This window comes from Mustela erminea, chromosome 7 (genome assembly GCF_009829155.1).
Source record: "Mustela erminea isolate mMusErm1 chromosome 7, mMusErm1.Pri, whole genome shotgun sequence".
NCBI lineage: Eukaryota > Metazoa > Chordata > Mammalia > Carnivora > Mustelidae > Mustela > Mustela erminea.
This window is the reverse complement of record NC_045620.1, coordinates 65,280,644-65,308,014: the sequence shown is the minus strand read 5'-3', so window position 1 is coordinate 65,308,014 and position 27,371 is coordinate 65,280,644. Positions and strand designations below refer to the sequence as shown.

Below are 27,371 nucleotides of genomic sequence, written 5' to 3'. Positions count from 1 at the left end.
TGTGGATGCTGTCATGTCTATATAAAGTGGCTACAACTCCTACAGCTCCTCGTAATTCTGAGGGAAGATATGGCCAACAAATGGGAGAAAAATGGAAAACATCAAGATCTTTGATGACACTGTTGACTACTTCCCCAAAACCCTAGAACTCGCCAATATCTGATCATTTCCTTTATTTTTTTTCCTTTAAAGATTTTTTTTTTTTTTTTTTTTAAATTTGAGACAGAGAGAGAGTGAGAGAGACTGCATGAGCCAGGGGGCAGAAGGACAGGGAAAAGCAGGCGCCCCACTGAGAAGGGAGCCTGATTCGGGACTCGATCCCAGGACCCTGGGATCATGACCTGAACCAAAGGCAGATGCTTAACTAACTGAGTCACCCAGGCACCCTTGACCATTTGCTTTTTGACACATTAAATAAATTTACTTACATAAAAAGAAAAGACATTCTAACAAGGAAACATACAAAAGACATATAATCACAAATAGTCAAACTCCACATATTAAAAAATGTTCAATCTCACTAGTAATCTTACTGAAAAGTAAAAAAAAGTATTTTTTTTTTATCTGTTAGATTTTAAATGGTTTAAAGATTGGTATTACCCAGTGTTAGAAAGATATGAAGATATTGGCACTCTTGTTCACTGTTAATAGGAGTATAAACTGGAATACCTTTGGGGGAGTACAGGTTAGCAATGGTTTTGGTAAAGAAATTCCATTTACAGGAATTTATCTCAGGTAAATACACAGAACACTTATATACATAATTAAGAATATAACTGTATCATTGTTGGAATAATGAAAACAAAACAAACTAAATATCAATGGAAAGTGGTTTCATAATATGTAACTCAGTACATAAAAATTTTGGTATATCCATATTACAGAAATTTTAGCTGTAAGAAAATATAAGGACTTGGGTTATCTGAGTGGCTTGGTTGTTAAGCGTCTTCTTTTGGCTCAGGTCATGATCCCAGGGTTCTAAGATCAAGCCCTGCATTGGGCTCCCTGCTCTGTGGGAAGCCTGCTTCTCCCTCTCCCATACCCCCTGCTTGTGTTCCCTCTCTCGCTGTGACTCTCTGTCAAATAAATAAAATCTTGAAAGAAAGAAAGAGAGAGAATAAGGACCTTTGGTGGGAGCATAAAATAGTGCAGACACTATGAAAAACAATATGGAGGTTCCTCAGAAAATTAAAAATATAATCACCATATGATCCAGTAATCCCACCTTTGGGTAAATATCCAAAAGAACTGAAAGCAGGATCTCAAAGAGATATTTAAATACCCATGTTCATAGAAGCATTGTTCATAATAGCCAAGAGGAGGAAGCAACCCAGATGTCTATCAGCTGATGAATGAATGAATACCATGTGGTACACATGGATGATGGAATATAATTCAGCCTTAGGAAGGACAAAAATCCTGCCACATGCTACCACGAGGATGAACCTTGAGAACATTATGCTAAGTAAAATAAGCCAATCAAAAAAAAAAAAAAAAGACAAATACAAATATTCCACTCATATGAGGTAAATAAGGTAATCAAATTCATAAAAACAGGACGTAGAATTGTGGTAGGGGTTAGGGAGAGGAGGAAATGGGGATTTACTGTTTAATGTATATAGTTTCAATTTTGCAAGATGAAAAACTCTGTGGAGATCCACTGCACAACAATGTAAATATACTTACCACTCAAAAATGGTTAAGATGGCTAATTTTATGTTGTGTGTTTTTTCACACAATTAAAAAAATACGGACTATGCTGACTTGAAACTATCTCTAAAACATTCTTTAGTGAAAAAACAAGCTACAGAACACACACAAGAAAAGGTCTAAAGAGTTAGATACCAAAATGTTAACTGATGACCTTTATTAAAAAAGGTAAGATAAGCCAGGAAGAGTGAAACAGAAGGCTCATTTCTTATTTCTTTCACTCCTACATTGCTTGATGTCTTTACATCAAGCATATATTCTTGTATTACCTGTGTAATTACAAATATGTTTAAACTAAGAACAAATGGTAAAAACAAAGGAAAAAGAAATAGCAAGATGACAGATTAAACTTAACCAATAATTGCATTAACATAAATGGACTAAATTAGGAGTCAGCAAACTATATCCCATAGCCTATTTTATTAAAGCCTATGACCTAAAAGCCAGTCTACATTTTTAAAAAGTTGTCATAAGTAAACAAAGCAGAGACCATATAAAAGAAATTGTTAGTGACGTACTGCAGTTCAGTTTTACCAAACCAGGAGAATTTTAGGTACTGTTTACTTTTGGTCAAACTGAACATTTATAATGCTTAACTTCCTTTCTTTTTCCTCCTTACCTTGCCAAAACTTTCTTCAAGGGATTCTTTACACTCAAAGAAAGATAAATGCCGGCTAAAATATCCAAACAACTTCGAATAGTGGGATCACATGCGCCATTTTTATCTGCCTTCTCCAGTAAAGGCACAATCTACAATCCAAAAAATTCAAAGGCATAGTAATTTTTTCTATTATCAAGTATATATAGCAAAGTGATAAAGTTTCAAATACTCTTTGAAGTCTCAATTATGGCATATAATGTTTTCTACAATGCACTGTTAAAGGATACCGATTTAAACACCTAGTTTAGTATTTTTTAACCTTTTTAACCCATATCCCCAACTCCCAGTTTACCCTCCAGACCTACCTCTATTAAGAATTAGACTTGTTAATGGCTTAAGGTATAGGAATTCTATAGCTCTATTGAAAAACCAGTAATATATTTAATTGCTTTCCAAAAAAATTGTGCAAGTTCAAATGGTAAATCCTAACACAGAAATACTGGTTAGGACAGTCTTTACATTTTAAATTAACTTCTTAATGTGTCTGCTAAAGAGTTTTAAGGTTTCAAATTACTAGAAATAATTTTTTAAAATTTCTCTTCACAAGAAAGGTATGCACAAAAAAAAAGAAAAAAGAAAAAAAGAAATGTATGCACAGTTGTCTCACTGTCCTATCCTTTTACAGCTCCAATGCTGGTGGAGGCCTGAGTATGGCTTCTACCAACACTCTGAATAAAATGAGATGATACAACAAACAGAAAAGGAAAAAAAAAAACACTATTCCTTAATGATACATTTATATTAAATAACTGGAAGCCAAAAGCTGTCAGTTAATTTTAGAAGTCCATAACAGCATGATATTCTTCAAGATGTATCCAGGAATATCAATGCAGTCTTACCTGTTTAACATAATGGATTTGTGACACTCCATCCGTGAGCTGTACACAATGTAACAGCAAAGAAGCTAGAGTCTTTCCTTCCACATCAGCCAAAGCTAGAAAACACACACAAAAAATTTCTTTAAGGATTTAACAGTGTATGCATATGAGTTTGCCTTTGTTATGCATTATCAAAAATCTAAGTACTTATAAACCAAAAAAAAAAAAAAGCAGACAGAGCTTAGTCCAGAGACAAAATTTTTCGGAAACCATTTTACATGTAAAACTGAATGCAAAGAACATGGAAAAAGTACATAGCAAGAGTTTGAACATCATGTGATAGTGAGTCTCAGAGACAGAAATACTCTATAACCCAGAAAAGAGGCAAACAAATTAGGGATGCCTGGGTGGCTCAGTGGGTTAAAGCCTCTGCCTTCGAAGTGGGTCACGATCTCAGGGTCCTCAGATTGAGCCCCGCCTTGGGCTCTCTGCTCAGCAGGGAGCCTGCTTCCTCCTCTCTCTCTGCCTGTCTCTCTGCCTATTTGTGATCTCTGTCTATCAAATAAATAAAATCTTTAAAACAAAAAAAAAGCAAACAAATTAAGTCAAAAATCACTTACATCTCAAAGTTTCAAGGTCTTGATGGCAAATGGTCAGTGCAGTTACTTGCATTTCTTTCTTCTTTTTTACACCCATTTTAAACAGAATAGCAGTCGCTGCAAAAAAGAAGAGTTTAAAGCATTGTCTAATTCAGGATTTCTGAACCTCAGCACTAGTGGCATTTGGGGCCAGATAATTTTTTGCTATGCAGTGCTGTTCTGTGCATTGTAGGATGTTTAACAGGTTCCTGGCCTCTACCCATTAGATGCCAGTAACATCCCCTTTCCCGAAAGTTATGCCAACCAAAAAATACCTCCAGACATTGCCAAATGTCTCCTGGAGAGCAAAGTGGCCTCAGGTGGAGAACCACTGGTCAAAGAATTTCTGCTTCATAAAAGAAAAATATTTTTTAAGCTCAACAAGAGTTTATTATTGTCTAAAGTTATTCTTACCTTTTATGGCCCAGTCTTTGTATTTTAAAATACAGCCAACCTTCTTTTTAGTAATAACAATAACAAACCAGTATCTTTTTTCCAAAAGTAAACTGGGCCCAACTAACCTCAGTGCCTTTCCACTTAACCAAAGGTGTTTGTCCTGGAGAAAAGAGGACAGGACAAGTGCTACAGAGCAGCTGCAGTTGTTGGAGGACCGTCAGAAAAAGAGGAGATGTATTCTATCCTGCTACAGAATGAGGAAAAGTCAGTGCAAGTTTCAGTGAGGCAGATCCCAGCCCAATACAAAGGAAGAACTCTCTGGTCCAACTGTGGAATGGACAGAGAATTGTAAACAGAGAATTGCCCCAACCCTGGAAATAGCCCAGCAGAAGCTGAATGATCCCTTTGCATCTGGACTCCTGCAACAGACCCACAACCGGTCTCCTCTCCTCTCCCTTGTTTCTGAGGAGGCCCCTCTTTTCACCATCATCAGAGCAATCTTTTTAAAACTTTAATCAAATCTAATTACTCTCCTGCTTAAAAATTTCCAAGGGCTTCCAGTTACACTTAGAATAAAATCCAACTTGAGACCCGGGCCCTCAAGGCCACAGGTAATCTGGTCCTGCCTTCCTCTGCATTTTCATCACAAATCAATCTTCTCTTCACCATCTAAGGCACTTTGCCCTTCTTCATACCTCTGCCAGTTAATGCTTGTTCCACGAGATGTTTGCAAGGTCTTTTCCCCATATTTCAAGTTTCTTTTCAAACAACACCTCCTATGAGAAGTCCTCCATGACCACTCTACCCGTCTAAAATGCCACAGATCATTTCCATTACTTTACTTCCTTCATAGTACTACTAGTACCTAAAATTGTAATAACTCGTTTATTTGTATATTGTCTGTCTCCCCTAGTAATAAACTCCACGAAGGAAGCAACTTCAATCTGTTTTATCCACTGTTTTAATTCTCAATTCTTAAAACAGTACCTGGCATATAATGAGTGCTTAATAAATATTTGGTGAATAAACAAATGAATAAGTTAACAAAAATTGTCAAGAGATGTATGCTTTCAACAACAGAAAAGTGCACTACCTGGTATGTATATTCCGTACCTAAGTGACAAGCTAGTCCTGACACTGAAGAAACCTACCGCCTATCTGAAAAGTAAGAAATCGATACAGCGATGGCACGTGAAAAAACACTTAACAGAAAATGATAATAAAAATGGACACAGATAATGGCAAGACAAGGTAAAAATGTGAAAAGTGACATGATTAGATCTAGGGTAATTACTGGGGATCATTTCCTAGGAAAGTAACCAATACACAAACTTAAGAAGGGATAGGGACATAACTAGGGAGACTATTCTCTGGTGAATGGTGAGTAAGTTTACAGCAGGGTTTGATCGTGGAACCCTCAAGACTATACAAAAATTGGTTCGGTGCTTATGCGTGCTCAACGGAGGCCTAAACGTTTGTCTTGATGAACTGGGTCTCCCCAGTTGGGTGAAACCCCGTGCCCACCCTACAACACTACTCCAGCGTCCAGAAGATAGGACAGCAAGTTGTACTGCTAAGTCCCACCGGCTGCTTCCCTTTTGACCGCTGCTTCACTGCCATCTACACCTTTCTGGCTGACTCCCACAAACAATCTCTAGGTAATTTTCGAACCACGTGGAATTCGGAGAGCTACAGGTGACCGCCAAAACACAAACACACTGCTGAAAGTGCTGTCTCCATGGAGACCTAAGCGACCGGAAATCGGTAAAGCCACCGCCAAATTCTCGCGATACGAAAGGACGAGAATTGGTGCGAATCACCCGGCTGCCCTAGCAAAGTGACGGAGCCAAGCCGTGGAGAGTCGCGCGCGTGCAACCACGCGTCTGGCAGACAGGATGCCTGGGAGCCAAACCTCGTGCCCGTGAGCGTCTAAGAAGAGTCGCAGCCGTCTAGACGAGTACAGGAGCTGGTCTAGTTCTGCAAGGTCCCCGTGGCTCGCAACGTGGTCTGTTGACTACCGGGCCGGAGCGATGGGAGGGAAGCAAGGGGACCGGGTACAGGAGTCATCGCGAGAACTGAGTGACTGCGCTCTTCCAATAAGGAGTTCGGAGCGGTGGTGATGTCATCGGGAGCGGGTGTTAGTGGATTTGGGTCGGTTCCGACTTTAGAGTGTGCGCAGCTTGGAAGTTTACCGGCTTCTTTCGCCTTAGGGCAGTCTAGACCTGGAGTACAGGGGAGCCCCTGTGCCTCAAACCAGACATTCCACCCTTCTCCCACGCTTTTTACCCAGCGCGGAGGAGAGAAAACTGCCTCCGGGCTGCGGGAACCAGCGACCGTAGAGCCTGCGAGGTGGGGTCGTTCGGGCCTTGAGCACAAGCCACTCTTGAGAATTTAACTAAAATGAGAAGGGTCGAAATAAACTGACGTATCCTCGAGTGCGTTTGTTGGTTCAGCAAATAGTTCCTGAGCACTATCTGGGGATTGCCAGCCTGGAAAGTTCCACCCTATTTGGAATTTGTATTTTACGCAGAAAATTAAAATCATCGGATGATTCGTTCACTTAGAAATAAATAACTAGGTCCCGAGCACTACGCTAGGAGCTGGGACAGAGGGTGGGGGTGGGGGTGGGGGTAAGATCCGGACACAGAGGCGGATGCTCTCTGCAAGTTGGCTGGTGTGGCTGGAGCCACATGAGTTAAGAGGGTAGGTTGTAGGGAACGGGACAAGGGGAGTTAAATGATGTAAAGCCCGATTCCCCATTGTAAGGACTTTTACTTCCAGTGAAAGAGGAATCTCTCAGTGAAATGGGAGTCGTTTTGAGCAGAAGAGTAATTGGGTTATCTACATAGAGTCATTGGTGGTACTACTTTGTAGTGGAAGATGGACGGCCAGTGAGTGAGGAAGCTACTCTTGTAAACTAGGCTAGCAAGATGCTAGTGGCTCAGACCAGGGTGGTAGCAATGCAAAGAAAGTGTGAGGCGTAGACAGATTCTAGATTGTGATCTGGAAGTAAGCTAACGGTTTTTTTCTGAAGGATAAGATAGGGGGGTATGGAAAAAAAAGGAGTCAAGATGGTCCCGAGATTTCTGGCTTGAGCAAGGGAGGAGGATGAAATTGCCGTTTATAGTGATGGGGCAAAAGTTTGGAGTGGATTAGAATGGGTTTAAAACAGGCTGGGAGAAGAAATGGCAAGATCAAGTAGAAATAAATCTAGTACTTCCATTACACAGGGTGAAATAAATGGGGCGGTAACTATGGGAAGTAGAGGCAATGACGGTTTAGGTTTTAAAGATTCTAATATTAACATGTTTAGAGAAGATATCCCATTGTTTTTGTAGCCACCTGGCACTACCAGCTTGAAACCACCTTAAATTCTCCGAGGTTTTCTAGAATACACCATGAGAATTTGGGCCATGAACTTTTTTTTTAAGTAGCTATTTATTTTATTTGTAAAAATGTATTCCAAAGGAATTTTTAAAGACTCCGTAATCCCTAGTATTACGGATTTTATGTGGACTACATAAAATCATGAAAAATAATATATCCATGTTTTGTTTTGTGTAGTTTAGCTTTGGAAATACATACCTGTTTGGAGCAGCATTTTCCCCTCAATTAGGGAATGGATTTTTTTTAATGCTTATTTAATGACATATTTTCACACATAGTGATTTTTTAAAATCTTGGACATTTGAATAATTGAAATCTGATTTCTAAAAACCACAAAGGCCTTAATTGCATACTTATTTAATACTTGTTCATAAAAGTCTCTATACAAGCCATAATTCATACTGATCCAAGCTAAGTTTCTCCTATAAGTATTGCTTTGCATAAATGAAAAGCATAATAGTCTGTCAGTTTTATAGGTCCATTACCTCCTAAAAAAATACAGTTTGTGGTAATCTGCCAGCTGTACCTGATGATTTACATAATTAAAGAATCCCTCATAAAAAGCCTTATTGCATAGTTTCGTGTCTAAAATGAAGTCCAAAAGCATCTACTAGAGCTATGAACATGAACAGTGTGTCATTTTTTAATATAAGATGAACTCTTGTTAATAAAATAATTTTTTTTCCCAAGATTTGTTTTACTTATTTGAGAGAGAAAGCATGAACTGCAGTTAGAGGGAGAAGGAGAGCAAACTCCCCACTGAGTGGGAGCTCCATTTGGGGCTCAATCCCAGGATACCAAGATCACAACCTGAGCCGAAGGCAAATGCTTCAATGACTGAGCCACCCAGGTGCCCCTAAATTTGTTATTTGTTAGTATATTTATCCCTCAGTCAATGAAAGAAAGCAAAGTTCTTCTGTTATTTGTCTTGGTGCATCATAAATTACCCCCAAAACTAATGTCTTAAAACACTACATTTTCACTCTCAGTTTCTATGGTTCAGAAATTTAGCCATGTATGTAGCTCAGTACTTCTGGCTAGGAGTCTTTCATGAGACTGCAGTCATTGGAAAATCTGGCTGGGGTAGGAAGAACCACTGACTTAGTCCAGCGGCTCTGGTTGTTGAAAGGAGGCCTCAATTCCTTCCATGTGGGCCTCTCCCAGACTGCTTAAACATTCTTACAGAATGGTGAGCCGGTGACAATAAGGTAGAAGCTTCAATGGCTTTGATGGCCCAGCCACAGAAGTTACACACCATTTCAACAACGTTCTATTAGTCACCAAGTTTAGCTCTATTCATTGTAAGAAGGACGACACAGAAATGTGAATATCAGGAGGCCAATAGAATTGGGAGTGCCATTTTGGAGGCTAGCTACCCCAATATTGTAGCACATCTGCTGGGTATTCCTCAATGATTAAAACATACTAACTAAGGAATCACAACTACAGAATGATTGATTTAAGAGTGGTTTGAGTGTGATTTCCGCAATATATCTTAAAGGAGACATTAATGCTCATGTTTTCTTACAAAGTTGTTTGCCTTTAATGACATACATTTTCACAGAAGATGCCACAGAATTTAAACATAAAGCTAGTTTTATTGGGAGGAAGGAAATTTTAGATGTTCTTCAAACTCTCTCTTCCTAAGCCAGTCTGATCCCTTCCCTACTTAAGAGTTAGTGGCTTGTCTTCTATGTGACACTCCTGTCTTCCTTCCCCATACACAGGGCTCCAGCTTGAGTGACCTTCTTAATAGTCCCTGAAAGCACTGCCCTTTGATGTGCTATCCTCTGCTCTATGCTGGGAGGGTCTTACATTCTTACATATTCCCACCTGAGAAACTTCAGCACACTTGAAGACCCTTCTCAAATGTCACCTCCTCTGTGAAACCTGGCAAGAAATCCCTTGTTCTGCCATACTTAGATTTTTGTCTCAGAACATTACCATTTTGTCAGTTATTTGTATGCTTGTTAGTCTTCCTCCAAGTCCTTCCAAGACAGGGATCATCTTTAGATTCCCTAGTACCTAGCGCAGTGCTGAGCATAAGTAGCTTGGCAAATATTTGTTGGGTTAGGGCAATGGCTCACAAGTTCTTTACAGTGTTCATGGGCAGTGATGCTTACTTACTTTACCACTATGTGGCAGCAAACTACGGAATTATTTCCTCCTTAGGAGGTCAGCCAGGATGAATATTCACCAAATTGTACTCAGTGGTGTTTTCAGGAGTGGAATTATAGGAGGCCTTCATTTTCCATGGTATTTCTGCATTGTCTGAATAATAGCATGTTTTTTCCTGTGAAATATAGCATTCATAGAGAAAAGTACAGTAAATGGTTATAAAGAAGTTTCAGCTTCTTAACTTCCTATCCAAAAGTATGTTAGAATAACTTGTTAATATCCTATGAAACATAATATTCAAATAGAAGGTTATGAAAATTGCTCGGTATTGTGTTTATTGTGTTTTGTTCAATATTATCCTAGCTCTTTGAAAAATGTTGGTATTTTGATAGGGTTTGCATTAAATCTGTAGATTGTTTTGGGTAGTATGGACATTTTAATAATTTTGGTTCTTCCAATCCATGAGCATAGAATACCTATTTATTTGTGTCCTCTTCAATTTCTTTCATCAGTGTTTTATTGTTTTTGGAGTATAGGTCTTTCCTTAGTTAAGTTTATTCCTACTATTTTATTATTTTTGGTGCAATTGTAGGGATTGTTTTCAGTGTTGTGTTTTTAAAATTCAGCATCATTGCTGCTTATACTTTTTACATCAAAAAATCAAATCTTTAGGGCGCTTGGGTGGCTCAGTGGGTTAAGCTGCTGCCTTCGGCTCAGGTCGTGATCTCATGGTCCTGGGATCGAATCCCGCATTGGGCTCTCTGCCCAGCAGGGAGCTTGCTTCCCTCTCTCTCTCTGCCTGCCTCTCTGTCTGCTTGTAATCTCTCTCTGTCAAGTAAATAAATATAAAATCAAATCTTCAAAGAAAATTTAAGTAATTCAAAAATTAAGTAATAAGGAAAAATATTTATAAAATAATATGACCTGAAAATATTGGAACAGAGAAATACATATACATATTTCATAAAAATACAGGTACGATGAAAAAGGGTTGGATGAGAATGTGTTTGGAAAAGTAGTTTATCAGGCTGTTTAGATTGAGTGAACATTTTTTCTTCTTCAACTGTTTTTAATGTAAATCTGGGTTAATAAACTTTTGTTTTAGGGCCTGTTTTTGTAATCACCAAAAAGTTAACATTTTTTACTATTTGAATTATGTTACTGTCATTTTATTTTATTTTATTTTACTTTATTTGAGACAGAGAGGGAGGGAGAGAGCGCTTGTGTCACGTGAGCCAAGAAGTGGGCCGAGAGAATGGAGCAGAAGGGGAGGGAGAGGGACGAGCAGACTCTGCTGAGTGTGGGGCCTGACATGGGGCTCCATCTCATAACCGTGAGGTTATACCTGAGCTGAAATCAAGAGTCAGCCGCTTAACTGACTGAGCCACCCAGGTATCCCATAACTGTCATTTTGAAGAAAGGCAACAGTTGTGTAGGGCACAGATGGAAAAACATAAAAATTTTAAAATACGTAGCACCATCCTTGATTAAAATGCTTTTGAAAATAAATGTTTTCCATTTTTGTTTTAAAAAGCAATCTCATTTCCCAGACATTACTCTGACACCCAAAACCAGACAATCATTTGGGAGCCCACATATGGACTTTATCTAGGAGGACAAATGAGGAAGTTTTGCATCACTCTGTTGGAGGACAGTCCCCATTCTCAGCCCTCCTCATGAAAGGGACTAGCAGATGCCTACCGTCATTTCTTTGGGACATCTGAACAAACCTGGGACAGGAAGAGATGGAAAGTTTGATATAAACTTTACAAAGTAGGTCTCTACTATACTGGGTACTACAAGGGGAGAAAAGAGTTTATAAAACATTGTTCTAATTTATTGGAATAGGAAAGATTGTGTTGAGTTTTTGATACCCATATTTATTAATATTATCCCAGTTTCATGCTTTAGGCTTCTGAATGGATTATTCTTTTTCTAATATCTACACTGTTGCTTTCTAGGAGCTGCCATGATACCTTTCTTTTTCCCTGAGTTATAAGCAAGACACACCCGTGAGGGTTGCTAGCTAATCCAATATTGGTGATTTGGGTTTAATGCATATATTAGGGACAGAAGAATTCCAGTGACAGTAATACCAAATGGGCATGAGCAACCTCATTCTGGGCTCTCCACTCACAGCTGGCTCTCAGCAAGCACCTGCATATATAGGGAAGAGGGCCTGGCCACTAGGGTGAACAGTGTGCCAAGTGAATGATAGGCAGGGCTCCAGATCAGGAATCTAGGCTCATAAAGCAGTAGCCCAGTGGAAGTAAAGACTGCTTCTCAGTAGACAGGCAAGAGAACCCAAAACTCACTCCAACAGCCAGGTAACAGTTTATCTTAAATCCCAGCATGGCCCAGCCACAAAAGGAATAGATACAAACTTTCCAAATGGTGTGCTTAGCAGACTGGTGGTGTTACAAAATGGTCAATGATACATCAACGTCATGATCCCTCAGCCTTCAGATCAGCCAGGCCACAGCTAGGGACCACTACACATGCCATCTCTCCGTTCATCCTTGGGCTAGTCTACATTCTCATTTTCTATGTCTGTAATGAGAAGCCCAGGACAAGTTGTTTGTACCTTGAAGACATGAGCCGTCTGGCCAGTTTGGGGTCAATTTTTGGAGATACAAAGTTCAATAACCCAACTACTCGTCTTCAACTGCTGTACTGGTGGGCTCTAGACGTGAAAGGTACCTAAGTGGTTTGAAAAGATGATGAAGAGGCCTGGTCCACAGAACTCAGTAACTAATTAAGTGCCAGCAATAAATGAAAGGCAAGAGGGTGGTTTCTAGGATTGTGGTTGGAATGAAGACACTCATGGTGGCCTTGGGGTTCTGGCAGCACTGAGTGGAGAGCAAGTGGAATAGCTGTGGTGGACATTTTGGGGTATGAGTTAACGTAGTCCGTACCCTTGCCCCTTTCAGACAAAACTCAGTTCACTTCTGTGGGCACTTCTGGAGAAAGGTGACAAAATAGGACCATTCAACTTAATTTTAAAATAATACACAAAATATTACACAAAAAAATAGTATTTCTTCATCTGAATGCTCTGCCTTAGTATTTCATGGTACCTGCTCTGTGGCAGCATTCTGATTTAGAGCTCACAGAGCTCTGCTGGCCTGGAGCTACTCTGTCAGGGCTTCTGCCTACCTTGGTCAGAATTGGCTTAGAATTGGGTGAGGCTGTGCCTGTTGGAGAGAGAAGGAAGCACTTGAGCTGGGAGGGACTGGGGCAGGTGAGGGATAACAGTTGTCACTCCTGGGGCACTCACCAGGAGCCATACCATCTCCCCAGCCCTTAACTAGTGTCAGCTTAGTTAATTCTCACACAAACCTATGGCTAGTTACTATTTCCATTTCACAAGTGAGAAAACTAGAGATTAAGGGAAAAGATTGATTTGGAGAGACCCAAGTGTGAAGCTTCACCACTGATGAGTAAACTATTTAACCTCTCTGAGCCTCAATTTTCTCATCTTTTAAAAAATAGCTGTAGAGGGGCGCCTGGGTGGTTCAGTCATTAAGCATCTGCTTTCAGCTCAGGTCAGGATCCCAGGGTCCTAGGATTGAGCCTGGTTCTGGGATTAAACCCTGCATCGGGCTCCCTGTTCAGAAGGAAGCCTGCTTCTCCCTCTCCCACTCCCCCTGCTTGTGTTCCCTCTCTCATAGTGTCTCTCTCTGTCAAATAAATAAAATCTTTAAAAATAAATAAATAAAAATAAAAACAGCTGTAGGGGCACCTGGGGGGGGCTCAGGTCATGATCTCAGGGTCCTGGGATCGATCCCCAGATCTGGCTCCCAGTTAGCAGGCAATCTGCTCATCCCTCTCCTACCCCCACTGCCCTGCTTGTGCTCTGTCTCTCAAGTCAATAAAATATCAAAAAAATTAAAAACAGTTGTAATAATACCTACTTTGCTACATTGCTGTGAGAATTTAATAAGATACCACATGTAAGATGCCTGTCATAGTTTCTGGAACATAACACATGTTCAACAAGTGGTCTGTTATTTTTCTCATTCACACTTGACCCTACTCTTGTAAGCCCTCTTCAACTCACTCTCCAGTTTTCAGAACTCCCTATGCAGTCTCCCTATGGTAGACTGCATCAAGTTTTCCAAAGATTCCCATGTGGGAATACAGGGACCAGTGCATGTTACCTTACATGGCTAAAGGGGTTTTGCAGATGTGATTAAGGATTTTGAGGTGAGATTATCCTGGGCTACCTGGGTGGTCCATCACAGGGGTCCTTATAAGAGGCAGGAGGACCAGCATCGGAAAAGGAGATGTGGTAACAGAAGCAGGAATTAGAGGTGTGCTCTGAAGATGGAGGGAGGGGCCACCAGCCAAAAAATGCAGGCAGACTCTAAAAAAACCGCAAAGACAAGGAACACAGCCCAGTTGACCCCTTGATTTCTAACCAGGTAAGTCCCATTTGCACCTTCTGAGCTCCAGAGCTACAGTATAATAAATGTACATTTTAAGCTACTAAGTTTGTGGTATCTGTTACAGCAGGAATAAGAAATTAATGCATTCCCTAACTGCAAAAGGAGAGAGCAGACACCAGGCACACCCCTACTGACCTCAGTGTCCATGCCAGCCAGTCACCAGTACTGGCTGACTGGTTCCCACCCCCTTAGCTCAGGCAGCCTCAGGGCTGGTGAAAGAAAACCCATGCTGCCGGGGGTTTTGAGTTTTGGGTTTTTGTGAGGAGAGGGGAAACTTGGCACAGGGAATTTTGGAAATAGAAAACAAATACAAGCGCCGGCTATTTTGCTAGTTGTTTTATTACCACGGCAAACTGTTCCAGAGAACACACGATACGAACACCACAATAAAGTTTCAAAGATATTGGTGTTCCTTTGGCACGGCTACCTCTTCGGAATTTAGGCCACAGTCTTGTTTTGGGGTGGGTCACTGGGTCCCTGGCCCAGGCCACTCTTTGACCCAGATTTGAACGGAAGAAGGACCACGTGGCCCAGGTGGGAGCGCGGAAGTGGTTGTGTTCGTGGTCACATGACTGCAGAAGCTCCACCCCTCGGGGCAGGGGGCTCCTCTAGGTGGTACTTCCTCGCCCCCAAGCGACGGACTCCGGGAGTGCGGAAGCGTCTCGCACCGCGTCGGCCTCTTCGATCCCCGCCTTCCGGTGGCACGTGATTCGACCCTTGGCTGGCCCTGGGCGCTTCCCAAAGGCGACCACCGGTGCGGGAATGGGTGAATCCAGGCAGTGAGGCGACCATCCCAGAGCTGTGAACAGGTCGGTCAAACTCCGCCCTCCTTTTCTGCTCTCACGGCGCACACATCCCGCAAGGGCAGAAGTTGGGGATTCTTGGAAGAAGTACACCAGCCTGTCCGCATCGCGGCGTGCAGGGTGGGAAGGAACTTCAGAGGCGCGCACAAGCCGAGGCGTGGCTGCTCTGCCGTTCCCAGGAGCCTGCCCCGGACTGGAGTGCGTGTGTCGGGAGCCAGGGCCTCCTTCAAGAGCCACCCCCCAACCCCACCAACCCCTCGGTCCGGGAGCCAAGTAAAGTCCCTCCCCCCACTCCTCCATCCCGGGGCCGCACACCCAGAGCGCTCCCGGGCTAGGGAGGAACACATGCGGTCCCTTCAACCAGCCCCCAGTATCTTTCATGTATTCCTCTCAAGAGACCTGTGAGGCACGGTTCTCACTGTGCTGATGAAGAAACAGTTCGAATAGAGCAAACGGCCCGTGTGCAGTGGTTCTGGTGCTTCCTCAGTCCAGGGCTCTTTCCCTTATATGCCGAACGCTCCTTTTTATATGCAAACGAGGCCAATTGTGTCGGTGACACTTTCCTACAAAATGAAACAATGCCATAATTACGAAGGCTTGGGAATTGATGGTATTAAATGGGTAATTTAGGTTTGATGTTACATCCTGGAGTATGTGACCTACGTCCAGAAGGAGTGCCTGTCCAAGTGTCACCTCTGCCATCTGCTGGTCAAATGACAATATAACTGAAGCAAGTGGGTATTGATATTATCATCACATAGAAGTCAAGCACGCCCCTGAGGCTGGGTGAATGATTTTAGTGTGGTCTCTGACTTTTAGGGCCGGAGATGACAAAGTAAAATGTTAAATATACAAATAAGGATCAGGGGTTTTCCACAATAATCTCTGCTCAGGATGAGGAACCTCACAGTTTACAGTGGAAGGGCCCATTCATCCGTGTATTCAACAAATATTTATTAAATATTGTCTTAAGCTGTTTTCCAGGAAACAGATTCTAGACAGAGGTTTACAGAAGAGAGGGTTTCTGGGGAGTGCTCTTGAGAACACTCCCCAAGAAGGCTTGAGGAAAGCAGAAGTGAGAAAGGGTTGAACGGGGTTGATGGTGCCACAGTGGATTTAGTCGATCCTACTGGGAGCTCTGGAGTTGGCTTGGCAAAGAACTCTGTCCTTCTGCATCGACCAGTTATTTGATCAGTGAGCCAAATCAGCTTACACTAGCCACATCTAGGGGAATGAGGGCCTTGGTCCTGAAAGGGGAACCGGGAAACACACCACCTCATCCACTACAGACCTCTACTACATCCTGGGTACTGTGCCATGGTCTAGGGAATGTGATATTGAGCAAAACAACATCTCTTCCTTCAAAGGCATCCAGGGGTACAGAGCCAAAAAGGAAACAAACAAATGTTTTAAAAACACAGGAACTAGGGGCGCCTGGGTGGCTCAGTGGGTTAAAGCCTCTGCCTTCGGCTCAGGTCATGATCTCAGGGTCCTGGGATCGAGTCCCTCATGGGGCTCTCTGCTTGATAGGGAGCCTGCTTCCCCTCTCCCCCTCTCTGCCTACTTGTGATCTCTGTCTGTCAAATAAATAAATAAAATCTTTTTTAAAATAAATAAATAAATAAAAACAGAAACTAGAAGATTATCTTGTAGCTACAGAATGTGTGCCATTAGCTTAAATAAACAACAAAAGATAAATCCTTGCCTTTTATTGACGGCAATAAAGACGGTTGAAGTATTTAGGGTGAATCTGATGATGTGAAAATTGAAGATGATGGAAAGTTTGTCCCAAAACAGTTCTGGAGAAACTTGCCTATTAAACACGACTGGAGCATTTAGAAATCACTTTGGCCTCCTCTGTGATGGACGGCGGATCCCTCCAGCTCTACCCAAGAATAGGTGATAGAGTTTTTCCTATATGCTGGGACCTGCAAGTGTTCTAAGCTATTGGTAAGAAGGCCGCCCAGAGGTAGATGTCATTGCTGGAGTCGGGGGTGTGCTGGCTGCTGATTTGGAGTGGTTCTCCGCAGACACAGCACCTTGGTACCATCAGGAAAGGCAGCTCCTTGGTTCCTGATTAGGCGGAGCCAGGGTAGTGCTGAGAGCTCCTGTCTATTGGGTACCCGCCCCCCCCCCATACTATTGTCCCAGTCATCTCCGCCTCCTCCACATGCCCTTGTCCTTCCTCCTCCCCACTTGTGGCATCTTTATTTCATCTCAGAGAAGAAGGACTTGGACTTGCCTGTTATCCCAGGCTGCTACTCCAAACTGCTGTAGCATGACAATGCACTCTGCGCCCTGAGCTTGTGAGGGCTTCCATATTTGAAGTGCACAAGACTCTTTCTCTGCCATGAGTTTCAGGGAAATCACGTGAGACTTACAAAGTCAAAAAGTGTCTTCCTTGTCCCCTGGTTTGGTTGTGGTGGCCATTCTCTGAAGTGAGAGGGATGGAATTGTCTCAGAGGTTTGGGTAAAACAGGACCACAACGGGTACCGCTGACAGGTCTAGAACATCTCTTCAGAGCTTCAGGTGCTGGCCTTCAAACAGTGCCGTCTAATGTCCTGCCACAAACTCCTCACTCTGTTTGCCTCACTTCTACCTAGTTAGCTCCTCCTCCTGAATTCTGTCTGCCAGCTCATGCCCTAAGTAAGCAAGAACACTGAAGGGGTCATTCTTGCCCTCAAACTTTACTCCCTCCCAGGTGATTAATCATCAGATTCTAGATAGTTGCACATTTGTGGTCACTGCCCCAATTCAAGACACTGCTAAAACCTCCTTACTTGTCCCTGGGGAGCAGAGTTTCTTAACCTCAGCCTAGTGACATTTGGGACTGAATGGATCATTCCTTGTTGTGGAACGGCTGTCATTGGCATTGGAAGATGTTGAGCCTCATCCCCGGCCTCTACCCACTAGATGTCAGTAGCAACCCTTAGTCATGGCAAAGTCTTCAGACCACTACAGGGCCAAGGGGAAAATGTGTGCCCTATGTACACTTATCAGAATGTCCTCTCATAGTTTGAGCCAAGTATAAAAAGTTAATGAAAGGTTTTGCAACAATAACTGCAAAAAGACTAAATTCACTCTATGCTGACGTAAAATTTAAAGGAGGGAAAACAAACAAAAAGACATCCAGAAACCATTAGAGAAGGATCTTTACAGGGCCCAGGACAAAGTGAAAATACAGAGCCCCTTCTTTAAAACCGATGAAGAATTTCAAAACAGTGACAGAAGAATGTTAAGCCAAGTGTGGAGCCTTTCTAAGTGTGGGGTCCTATTCAGCTGCACAGTTCTCATACCCATGAAGCTCACCTGAACCCCATGTTATCCAATCTGCCTGATGGGGAATGTGACAGCTATGTGGGCCCTGGGAACCCCAAGCTGATCGGAAACAACTGTTCCCATTGCACAATAACACAGCATCCTAGAACAAACAGCATTGTGAATTTTTGGCATTAATTTTTATTTTAAAAATATTGCATTAAATATCTTGATTACTGGGGCGCCTGGGTGCCTCAGTTGGTTAAAGCCTCTACCTTTGGCTCAGGTCATGATCCCAGAGTCCTGGGATTGAGCCCCACATTGGGCTGTCTGCATGGCGAGAAGCCTGCTTCCCCCCTCTCTCTCTCTCTCTGCCTGCCTCTCTGCCTATTTGTGATCTCTGTCTGATAAATAAATAGAATCTTTAAAAAAAAATCTTGATTACTGAGGATTTTTAAAAATATTTATTTGAGGTGGGAGGCAAAGGGAGAAGGAAAATCTCAAGCAGGCTCCCCACTGAGCACAGAGGCCCCATGCAGGGCTTGATCTTACGACCCTGACGTCAGGACCCTGAGCTCATGACCCTAAGATCGGGACCCTGAGATGTTGGCAACCCCTTAAATTTTACACCTGAGGAGAGTTCCTCAATTGCTGTACCCTAATCTGAGACTTTGTCAAGTGTTCCCTGCTGAATTAGAGGAGTGGTTCTCAAACTTTGGCCAGTATCAAAATCACCCGGGGAGCTTAAGACATGGACAGATGGGCCCCAGTCCTGGTTTCTGATTCAGTCAGTCTGAGGGGGCCTGAGGGTGTGCATTTCTAACAAATCCCCAGATAATGTTGAAGCTGCTAGTCTGGGCCCATTGAGAACCACTGCTTTCAAGCCATCCTTCATGTGCCAGTGAGAATGACATTTCCAAAACACATGGCACTTCTCTGCTTAACTCTTCATGGTTCCCCATGGCCTATAGAAGACAGCAGGTGCTCCTTGGCATAGCAGGCATTACCCCAAAGGCCACCTTTCCAGTCCTTTCTGTGTATCCCTCATAGTGCTCTAGTACTATGCAACCAAATGACTCTGAGTCAAATTATCTGTCATCATCCCCAGAAACCTTTCTAAAGCCTCTAGATCGAGCTAAATGCCTTTTCTTTGTCCTCCCACTGCCCTCTGAATATACCCCTCTGTTAGCATTTAATTTTGTACTGAAATGATCTATTTGTGTAAATGGCTACCCCCATCAGATTGTAGGATCCTGGAGGGATTTTCTTTATTCTTCTAGTCACTGTTTATCTTCTGTGACAGTGCTCCAATAGCATCTAATGAACTGAGCCCAACTGACCTGAACACCATTCTGTTACAGTGCAGTAAAAACAGAGAAAAAGAATACAATCTTTTTTTTTTTAAAGTTTGTTTGTTTGTTTGTTTGTTTGTTTGTCAGAGAGAGCACACAAGCAGGGGGAACAGCAGGGAGAGGGAGAAGGTAGCTCCCTGCTGAGCAGAGAGCCTGATGTAGGACTCGATTCCAGGACCCTGGGATCATGACCTGAGCCAAAGGCAGACACTTAATGGACTGAGGCATGCAGGTGTCCCGAAAGAATACGATCTTGAGTGACAGCTTGAGATGTAAATACATAAGGGGAACACAGCTGAGTCTCAGGAGTCTTGAAGCTTAAGGCTCTGGCAGATAGTTTTTCAGTTGTCTGTAACAGTCTATTGCTTTTTAATGCAGAATTGACCCTTACTGTGTTACTGATGACCTCTAGATCCTGTTGATAGCAATATCCATATAAACCATGAAAGAAAGCAGCTAAGAAAGAAAAAATGTGAAGCACTGGTTAGAACCAGTAAGAAATGCAACCAGGAAGAAAGAGCAACAGTAGAATAGAATGGTCTAGGATGACACAGATAGAAAAACAGAGCACAAAAGAAAAAGTTCTTATAGTCAGAAGGAAAGTAGGTTGTTGGGTTTTTTTCCCTCCACTAAGAGGTAATTCTTATAATGTTAAAATTCTTCAATAGTACCTGTTATATTGAAAATGTTTCAGGAGATCAGTTGGTTTCATTGCTTTAAAATAGGTTTGAAGAATTATTTTATAATATGAAAGATTAACACTAAACTTCAAAGTACAGAGTCACCATATGAATCAGTTTAAGTGAAATTTGTTTGGATACTTGGCTCCTGATGTCATGGAAAAGGCATGGAAAATGTGAAATTCACAATACCTCAAAGGAGAGAGTGATCTGCAATCTACCACGGAAATTTACTTTTGGGACAAAGTAAACCAAAATTCGGGGATAAAAGCATTGCCCACCAAACTTTAAGAAAGCAAGTTACATGGCAATACTTCAAATTCCAATAATGTCTCTGAGAAAAATGAGAAGCCACACAGTATCTTTCTGACATACTGATTTCCATCATCCATCTTTGTCACTTTCCACATCTTTTTAAATAGACACATTCTTGTTAGGGAAATTTGAATACAATCTACATCATTTGATATCGTGATAGGGTATTTAAGGAATAATACTGCAGTGGACCCAGAGGTCTTCAGGGAAGGACTTGCTGCCCAGGCTGCTCATAATTTGATGACCAGCTGTCACTCCTATCAGGGTTTCCCTAAACTTTTGCCACGTGCAAGCACAGACCCTTCCATCCAACTATTGATAAACTGACAGCATTCTTAGTATATTTCAGGTCTCTGTGGGAGAACTCCAATTGAGCTCATATGTGCTCAAGGACTCCCTGTGGCATTTCCTGAGGCTTTGGGGAGCCTACACCACAGTTCTCTCTCCAATCCTGCATCCTCACGTCCAACAGAAAAGTGGTCCCTGGGGCACCTGGCTGGCTCAGGTAATTAAGTGGTTGCCTTCGGCTCAGGTAATGATCTCAGGGTCCTGGGATGGAGCCCTGCCTCAGGCTCCCTGCTCAGCCAGAATCCTGCTTTCCTCACCCCTCTGTTCCTCCCCCAACTCTTGCCCATGCTTGCTCGCTCTCTCTCTCTCTCTGCTCTCTCTACCAAATAAATAATCTTTTTTTAAAAAAAAAGGTGGTCCCTAATAAATATCCTGAATGTAAGCCCTGTTTCACAGAACACAGATGTTTTCACAGAACTGATGGAAGACATATATTAACAAGTTTATGGAATAAGACATATTTGTGGTTCTTCACCTCTTTTACTAGTTAAACAACAGCTAGAACATGGATAGATGGATGGATGAATGGATAGATAGATAGGCAGAATAGATATACCAATAGATCTTTGTCTATATTAATTTTCACTCTGCAGTCATTCCTTTTCTGATGTAGGATGGTCATTGGATTTTCCAGTCATTACTCCTCAAAGTAACAGAATCAGGAAATGACATTCAGAAACAGAACTAATTATTCACTCATTCATTCATTCAACAAATATTTAGTGAGTGCATTACTCTCTGCCAGGCCCTTTACTGTGCCTACTGCTGAATGATACAAAGTACACTGAGACATGTTTTCTGTTCTCTAAGGAATTCCATCTAACATTGCCAAGGGTTGGAACAGAGGAAAACACTCACTGATTATAGGGATAGGACAAAGAAGAAAGTGATTATTTTGGCTTTTGTGAGGCAAGAGAAGCCACACAGCCAACGGTTTTTCAGGATTTAGAAGTGACTGTGTGGTAAATAGGTGGCATTCCAACTGTTCCCAGCAGAGGGAACAACACACGCAAAGACTTGAATACACGAAACAGATCAGAGCCTTTGGGGAGGGTGAGTCTTCAGCCTGGCAAATACTCTCACTATTCACCCTTTTCCAAGAATGAAACACTCTTGACTCTCCTCATTTCCCACCCGAGTTAACTCCTGTCTTTTGTGTCTTTGTTAGAACAGTACTTCCTCCAAGAAGTCTTCCCTGATTCCCTTGAAACTGGATCACATGAGTCTGCTATAGGGTCCCACCTGTCCCAAGTGTCCAGGACTTCCACCTTTCACAGCCTTCATTATCCTGTGCTTTAACGGTGAATTCACTTATCATTTGCCTCTTACTAGACTGTAACCTCACTGTGCATCATCAGATCGCAGCATAGTGTTTAAAAGAGAAAAGGTACCATTTGTTGAATGACTAAATCATACAAGTCTGGGAAGGTATATTTTATGTATTTAACAAACACTTATTCGATGCCAATTATGTACTAGACATCTGTAGGCACTGGAAATAATAATAATAATAATAATAATAATTCTACTGCAAAAAAGTAATAGACAAACTGCTATAAGGTAATACTAAGCAGGATGGGGAAGGAGAAGGTTCTCATTTATTTCATATAAGGTAATCACGAAAGACTTGACGCATGAGGTTATATTTGAGCAAAGTCCAAAAGGAAATGAAAGAATGAGCTATAAATATTTGACAAATAGGAGATACATTAGAAACATTCACAATTCTTAAAATTACCCCACTGTTGCTGGCTTTATACCATGGCTAATTTCTCTCAGCTATTGTGAGTAATGCCATGAAGGATTTTGTTAAATTCTCCCTTTTATTGTGGCTATCTCTTTAGGCGCTACCTAAACATCTCAAGGTTCTTTCTTTCACAATCCATTTTATAAGGGTTCCTGTAGTGGTCAGGAGATCTCTTTGTTTCTAAAGCATTTTGAAATTATAGGCTAAGCCAAACAATGTCCACTATCAGTTCAAATATTTTATGGTTTGTTGACAGGCTTGGGAAAGAGCAACAAATATGGCCACTGAACTTGTTTCATTTCTGGGAGAAGCTTGAATTTCCAGGGTCAATTCAAGTCTGTGATAGCCTCACCTCTTTGGCAATTTTTAGTTTAAGTATAAACAATTACAAAATTATGTCAGGGATATGAAAGGAAGTCTCTACAAGGTCTGTAAGGGACCAGGAAAGTTCTGTGGTAGGGATTAAGTCATCACAGGATTTTCTTTTTCCATGGAAAGGAAGGACAGTGGCTATGTTAGTGTTGCAGTGATATGGAAAGGGTAGCACAATTTTGTTTTAAAAATTAGGTGGTGGGGCACCTAGGTGGTTCAGTGGGTTAAAGCCTCTGCCTTCAGCTCAGGTTATGATCTCAGGGTCCTGGAATCGAGCCCCACATTGGGCTCTCTGCTCAGCAGGGAGCCTGCTTCCCTTCCTCTCTCTCTGCCTACCTCTCTGCCTACCTGTGATCTCTGTCTGTCAGATAAGTAAATAAAATCTTTAAAAAAAAATTAGGTGGTGACCAGCTGAAAAGTGATGAACATTTTCTATCAATAGAAGAGTCTGGGGAAAAAAAAAATAAAAAGAAGAGTTTGTATAGCATGGGAACCATTATGTTTAGTGGAGACCTTAAAACAAAATCAGTTGAAATTTGTACACATTTTGCTGTTGCTGTCACATTTTCAGACAAGGCAGTTATATTTTGGTTACTCAGTAAAAGACTGAAATAAGCAATAGGTCTCTGAAGATTACCAGGTATTTGAATTAATACTGCTAGTGTTTATTCAGACTTTGCATCAACAAAAAGGGAAATACAAATTGTGAATCTAGAATCCTGGAAAACACATTTCGATAGTTATTATAACAGTCTTTATAATAAAAACTTGAGAAGTATACAATCCTAGAAAGTACACAATTACACGTGTTTGTATTTAAGAAAGATATTTTACTTAAGTATAATTTGCCCAAGAAGATAAACTCTCTTTTTAGTGTCAGGTTTTTCTTTTTCATCCTAAGTCTGACAAAAAAAAAAAAAGAAAGAATGAATGAAAAAAAGAAAAAACCTCTCATACAGGTTACGAATTAAGTATAATTTGGAGAATTTTAGACAAACCTGTTTATTGCTATTTTCCTTTCTTTTATAGTGGGATGGAGCAACTCTTTCTCTTATTTAGGAATCTGAAAGAGAGTTCATCATAAAAGGCATCTTAGCAGTTTTATTATTCAGAATTTGAAGATTTTACTTATTTATCAGAGAGAGAGAGGGGGAGAGAGCGAGCACAGGCAGACAGAATGGCAGGCAGAGGCAGAGGGAGAAGCAGGCTCCCCGCTGAGCAAGGAGCCCGAGGCTTGAATTTTAAAAGGCAACATCAAGAATGATTAAAAGAGACATATTAATAAATATCTGAAGGCTAACAATTTGCAGCAAAGTTGTGAAAACAAAGCAATAAATAATTTCTAGGAATTTTCCTTTTTTTAGAAGTAAGGACTCTTTTTTTTTTTTTTTTTAAGATTTATTTGAAGTAGACTCCTAACCCAACGTGGGGCTTGAACTTATAACCTTAAGATCAAGAGTCACATGCTCTACTGACTGAGCCAAACAGGCACCCCAAAAGTAGGGACTCAAAAAGTGATTTATGACTACGTCAGGAAGCGCCAAGTGTGAGTAGAATAATTTGATGACCTCAATGATTTGTACATAAAACAAAGTACTCATTTTGTAGAAAAAAAGATCCAAATTCTAATATTACTCCTTTGATATTATTCACATAACAATCTGCAGTAAAGGACTTATTGATACATCTTTATATGTACTCATTCCCACATTCATATACAAATATATGAATATGCAAATAGGTATTGACTTGAAGCATTTAACTATAGTTTTAAAATATAATTAGCTTAGTAATAAAGTAAGTATATCATAGTAAATTTACCCTCTTAATAAACTATAACTTCCTTAAAAAAAAGGAAAACATGGTGCACCTGGGTGGCTCAGTGAGTTAAGCAGCTGTCTTCCGTTTGGGTCATGATCCCAGGGTCCTGGCATCGAGCTCCACATCAGGCTCAGTGGAGAGCCTGCTTCTCCCTCTACTTCTGCCTGCCATTCTGCCTACTTGTGCTCTCTACCTCTATCTCTCTGTCAAGTAAGTAAATAAAAATCTTAAAAAATAAAACCAGAAAAGCATATGCATTATCACTGCGCCTATTTATATTTTAAAATATTATTGTATCTAGTGTAATTAAACATCTATATGGTCACATTTAACCAAAGTAACCAACATTTCTTTTCTTCAGACACAAAAGAAAACTAGGGAATTGAAAACCAAATACTGTTTATCTATTTTTTTCTCCTTCAGTATTTCATATAATTTTAACAAATTTGAGGAGGTTTCACAGACCTGTACCCCAGAAACAAATAATACATTAAATGTTAATTTAAAAATAAAATAAAAAATTTAAGGGACGGGGCACCTGGGTGGCTCAGTGTTTTTAAGCCTCTGCCTTCAGCTCAGGTCATGATCCCAGGGTCCTGGGATCAAGACCTGCATCAGGTTCTCTGCTTGGTGAGGAATCTGCTTCTTCCTCTTTCTCTCTGCCTACTTGTGATCTGTCAAATAAATAAATAAATAAAATCTAAAAAAAAAAATTAAGGGGCAAAAATAAATTGTGTGTGTATCATCTAAAAATATTTGCATATTTTGTTAATCTAGTGTCAATTTAAGCAATAAAGGTAACTTAATATTATGTTTAGTGACCAACAGTTTGTATGTGTTTCTTCTTTTCTTTTTTTATTTTTAAAAAATATTTTATTTAGAGGGGCACCTGGGTGGCTCAGTGGGTTAAAAATATTTTTATTTGAGAGAGAGAGAGCATAAACAGGGAGAAGGGCAAAGCAAGAGGGACAAACAGACTCCCCGCTGAGCAGGGAGCCCAATGAGGGGCTCAGTCCCAGGACCCTGAAATCATGACCTGAGCTGAAGTCAGAGGCTTAACCCACTGGGCCACCCAGACACCCCTCTCTGTTTCTTCTTTTAGAAACTACCTGTTCATCCAGAGATTATTTATTAATCAAATTAATGATTTGCTTAAGATTTTAAAGTTAGTTAAAAATCTGGAAATGATAACATAGCTAACACATTAAATCCCTATCATTTGTAGTATTGTAAGAATTTCATAAAATTAAACCTTTTGAACAGACATTCATTATCATTCCATTTAGTTGAGTACAATTTTATAATATAACTTTTCACTTAAAGCAAGTTGTGGAAATGGTAATAATTAACTTAATTCATAAAACCAGGATAAAAAATTTAAGAAGTTTGAATCACAAGAAATTTAATCCTGGTCTTGAATAAAACAAACTGGTGGGCTGACATTTTTTATATGGTAAACTAATTTTTAAAGCCTCTCAAACATGACAAAAATTATTCTTTCATCTTAAAATTAAAGGCTTTTCTCCTTATCTCATAGCTGTTAAGCAGGCGAGTGTGTAAACATACTTTTTAGTGTCAACAAGAGGAAACAGTTTAATAATTTTTTTTCTTTCTTTTAGATACTTTTGACTGCTTATCTGGGCTATATTCTTCAAGTGAGCACATAACCACCAAATGCGTCTTTAAAATTAATTAATCTTTAAAGTCTCCCAAGAGAAGAAAAGAAACAGAAAAAACATGAGGTAACCAGCTTCAGTCAAATATGAAATTGTTCTCGTAAAAAGCTAATTATGTTCCCCGGCAAGGAGGGGAAAGAAAATTTAGATAGAGAAAAAAATAAATGTTTGATATATACACGCACAAAAGAGAGTGATTTGTAGTTGGTTTAGATGAAACTTGACTCCTTGACAACTTCAATAAGCCACAAATTAAAAACGTGTGGTCTCATTAATTCTTGAAGTCCAGAAACAAAGAAGGGGATATTTCTATGGTTAAACAGAATTTTCTGTCTCTTAACAATTGAGTCAATCTCCTCAAGAGATTTTCTTTTTGTTCTAAGGCACTTCTCAAATGAACAACCTCACTCATGTCAAAATTTCCCCCAAGCTGGCCACTGCATTCCAAACCGTCCCTGGTGAAATTATTGCCAGTTAGAGAAAGTTAGTTGTACAAGTTAGCAGGTAAAGAGAAAATACAAAGGCAGCAGATAAGTTGCTTGGAAGAGGTGCAGTTTTTATTGAGAAAACCACGGGAGGATGGAATGGTCCGTAAGAATAAGGCTTGGCTAGTTTTGTGAACCTGGAGCTGGGCCAAATGCCAATTGTGCTAATCCAGAGCTGAACAGAATCTCCCAATTTAGTACAGACACAATTAGTGCATATTTGTGATTATACTAAAAACTGTAGAATTGCTATATTTTAAAGATTTTATTTATTTATTTGACAGAGAGAGACACAGCGAAAGAGGGAATACAATCAGGGGGAGTGGGAGAGGGAGAG

General features: G+C 40.8%; 1 protein-coding gene and 1 long non-coding RNA gene across 8 annotated transcripts in view; one reads left to right on the top strand and one right to left on the bottom strand.

Moving 5' to 3' along the window:
* THADA (THADA armadillo repeat containing) overlaps window positions 1–6,290 on the bottom strand; it is a 329,048-nt gene extending 322,758 nt beyond the window's left edge. For 2 of the 7 annotated variants that reach the window (XM_032351901.1, XM_032351904.1), the window contains exons 1-4: window positions 6,136–6,289; window positions 3,810–3,905; window positions 3,211–3,305; window positions 2,330–2,460 (exon numbers count right to left, since the gene is read on the bottom strand). In XM_032351901.1, coding sequence (XP_032207792.1) covers window positions 2,330–2,460; window positions 3,211–3,305; window positions 3,810–3,885 — 302 coding nt within the window. In that variant the 5' untranslated portion in view covers window positions 3,886–3,905; window positions 6,136–6,289. Of the gene's footprint in view, window positions 1–2,329; window positions 2,461–3,210; window positions 3,306–3,809; window positions 3,906–4,348; window positions 4,471–6,135 lie in introns of all 7 variants that reach the window. The other 5 variants (XM_032351905.1, XM_032351906.1, XM_032351902.1 and 2 more) reach the window with 4 other exon arrangements.
* Window positions 6,291–24,504: 18,214 nt separating this feature from the next.
* Window positions 24,505–27,339, top strand: LOC116595492. The gene is made up of 3 exons (XR_004287705.1): window positions 24,505–24,598; window positions 26,493–26,615; window positions 27,319–27,339. It is a non-coding gene; the product is annotated as an uncharacterized LOC116595492 (long non-coding RNA).
* The last annotated feature ends 32 nt before the right edge of the window (window positions 27,340–27,371 follow it).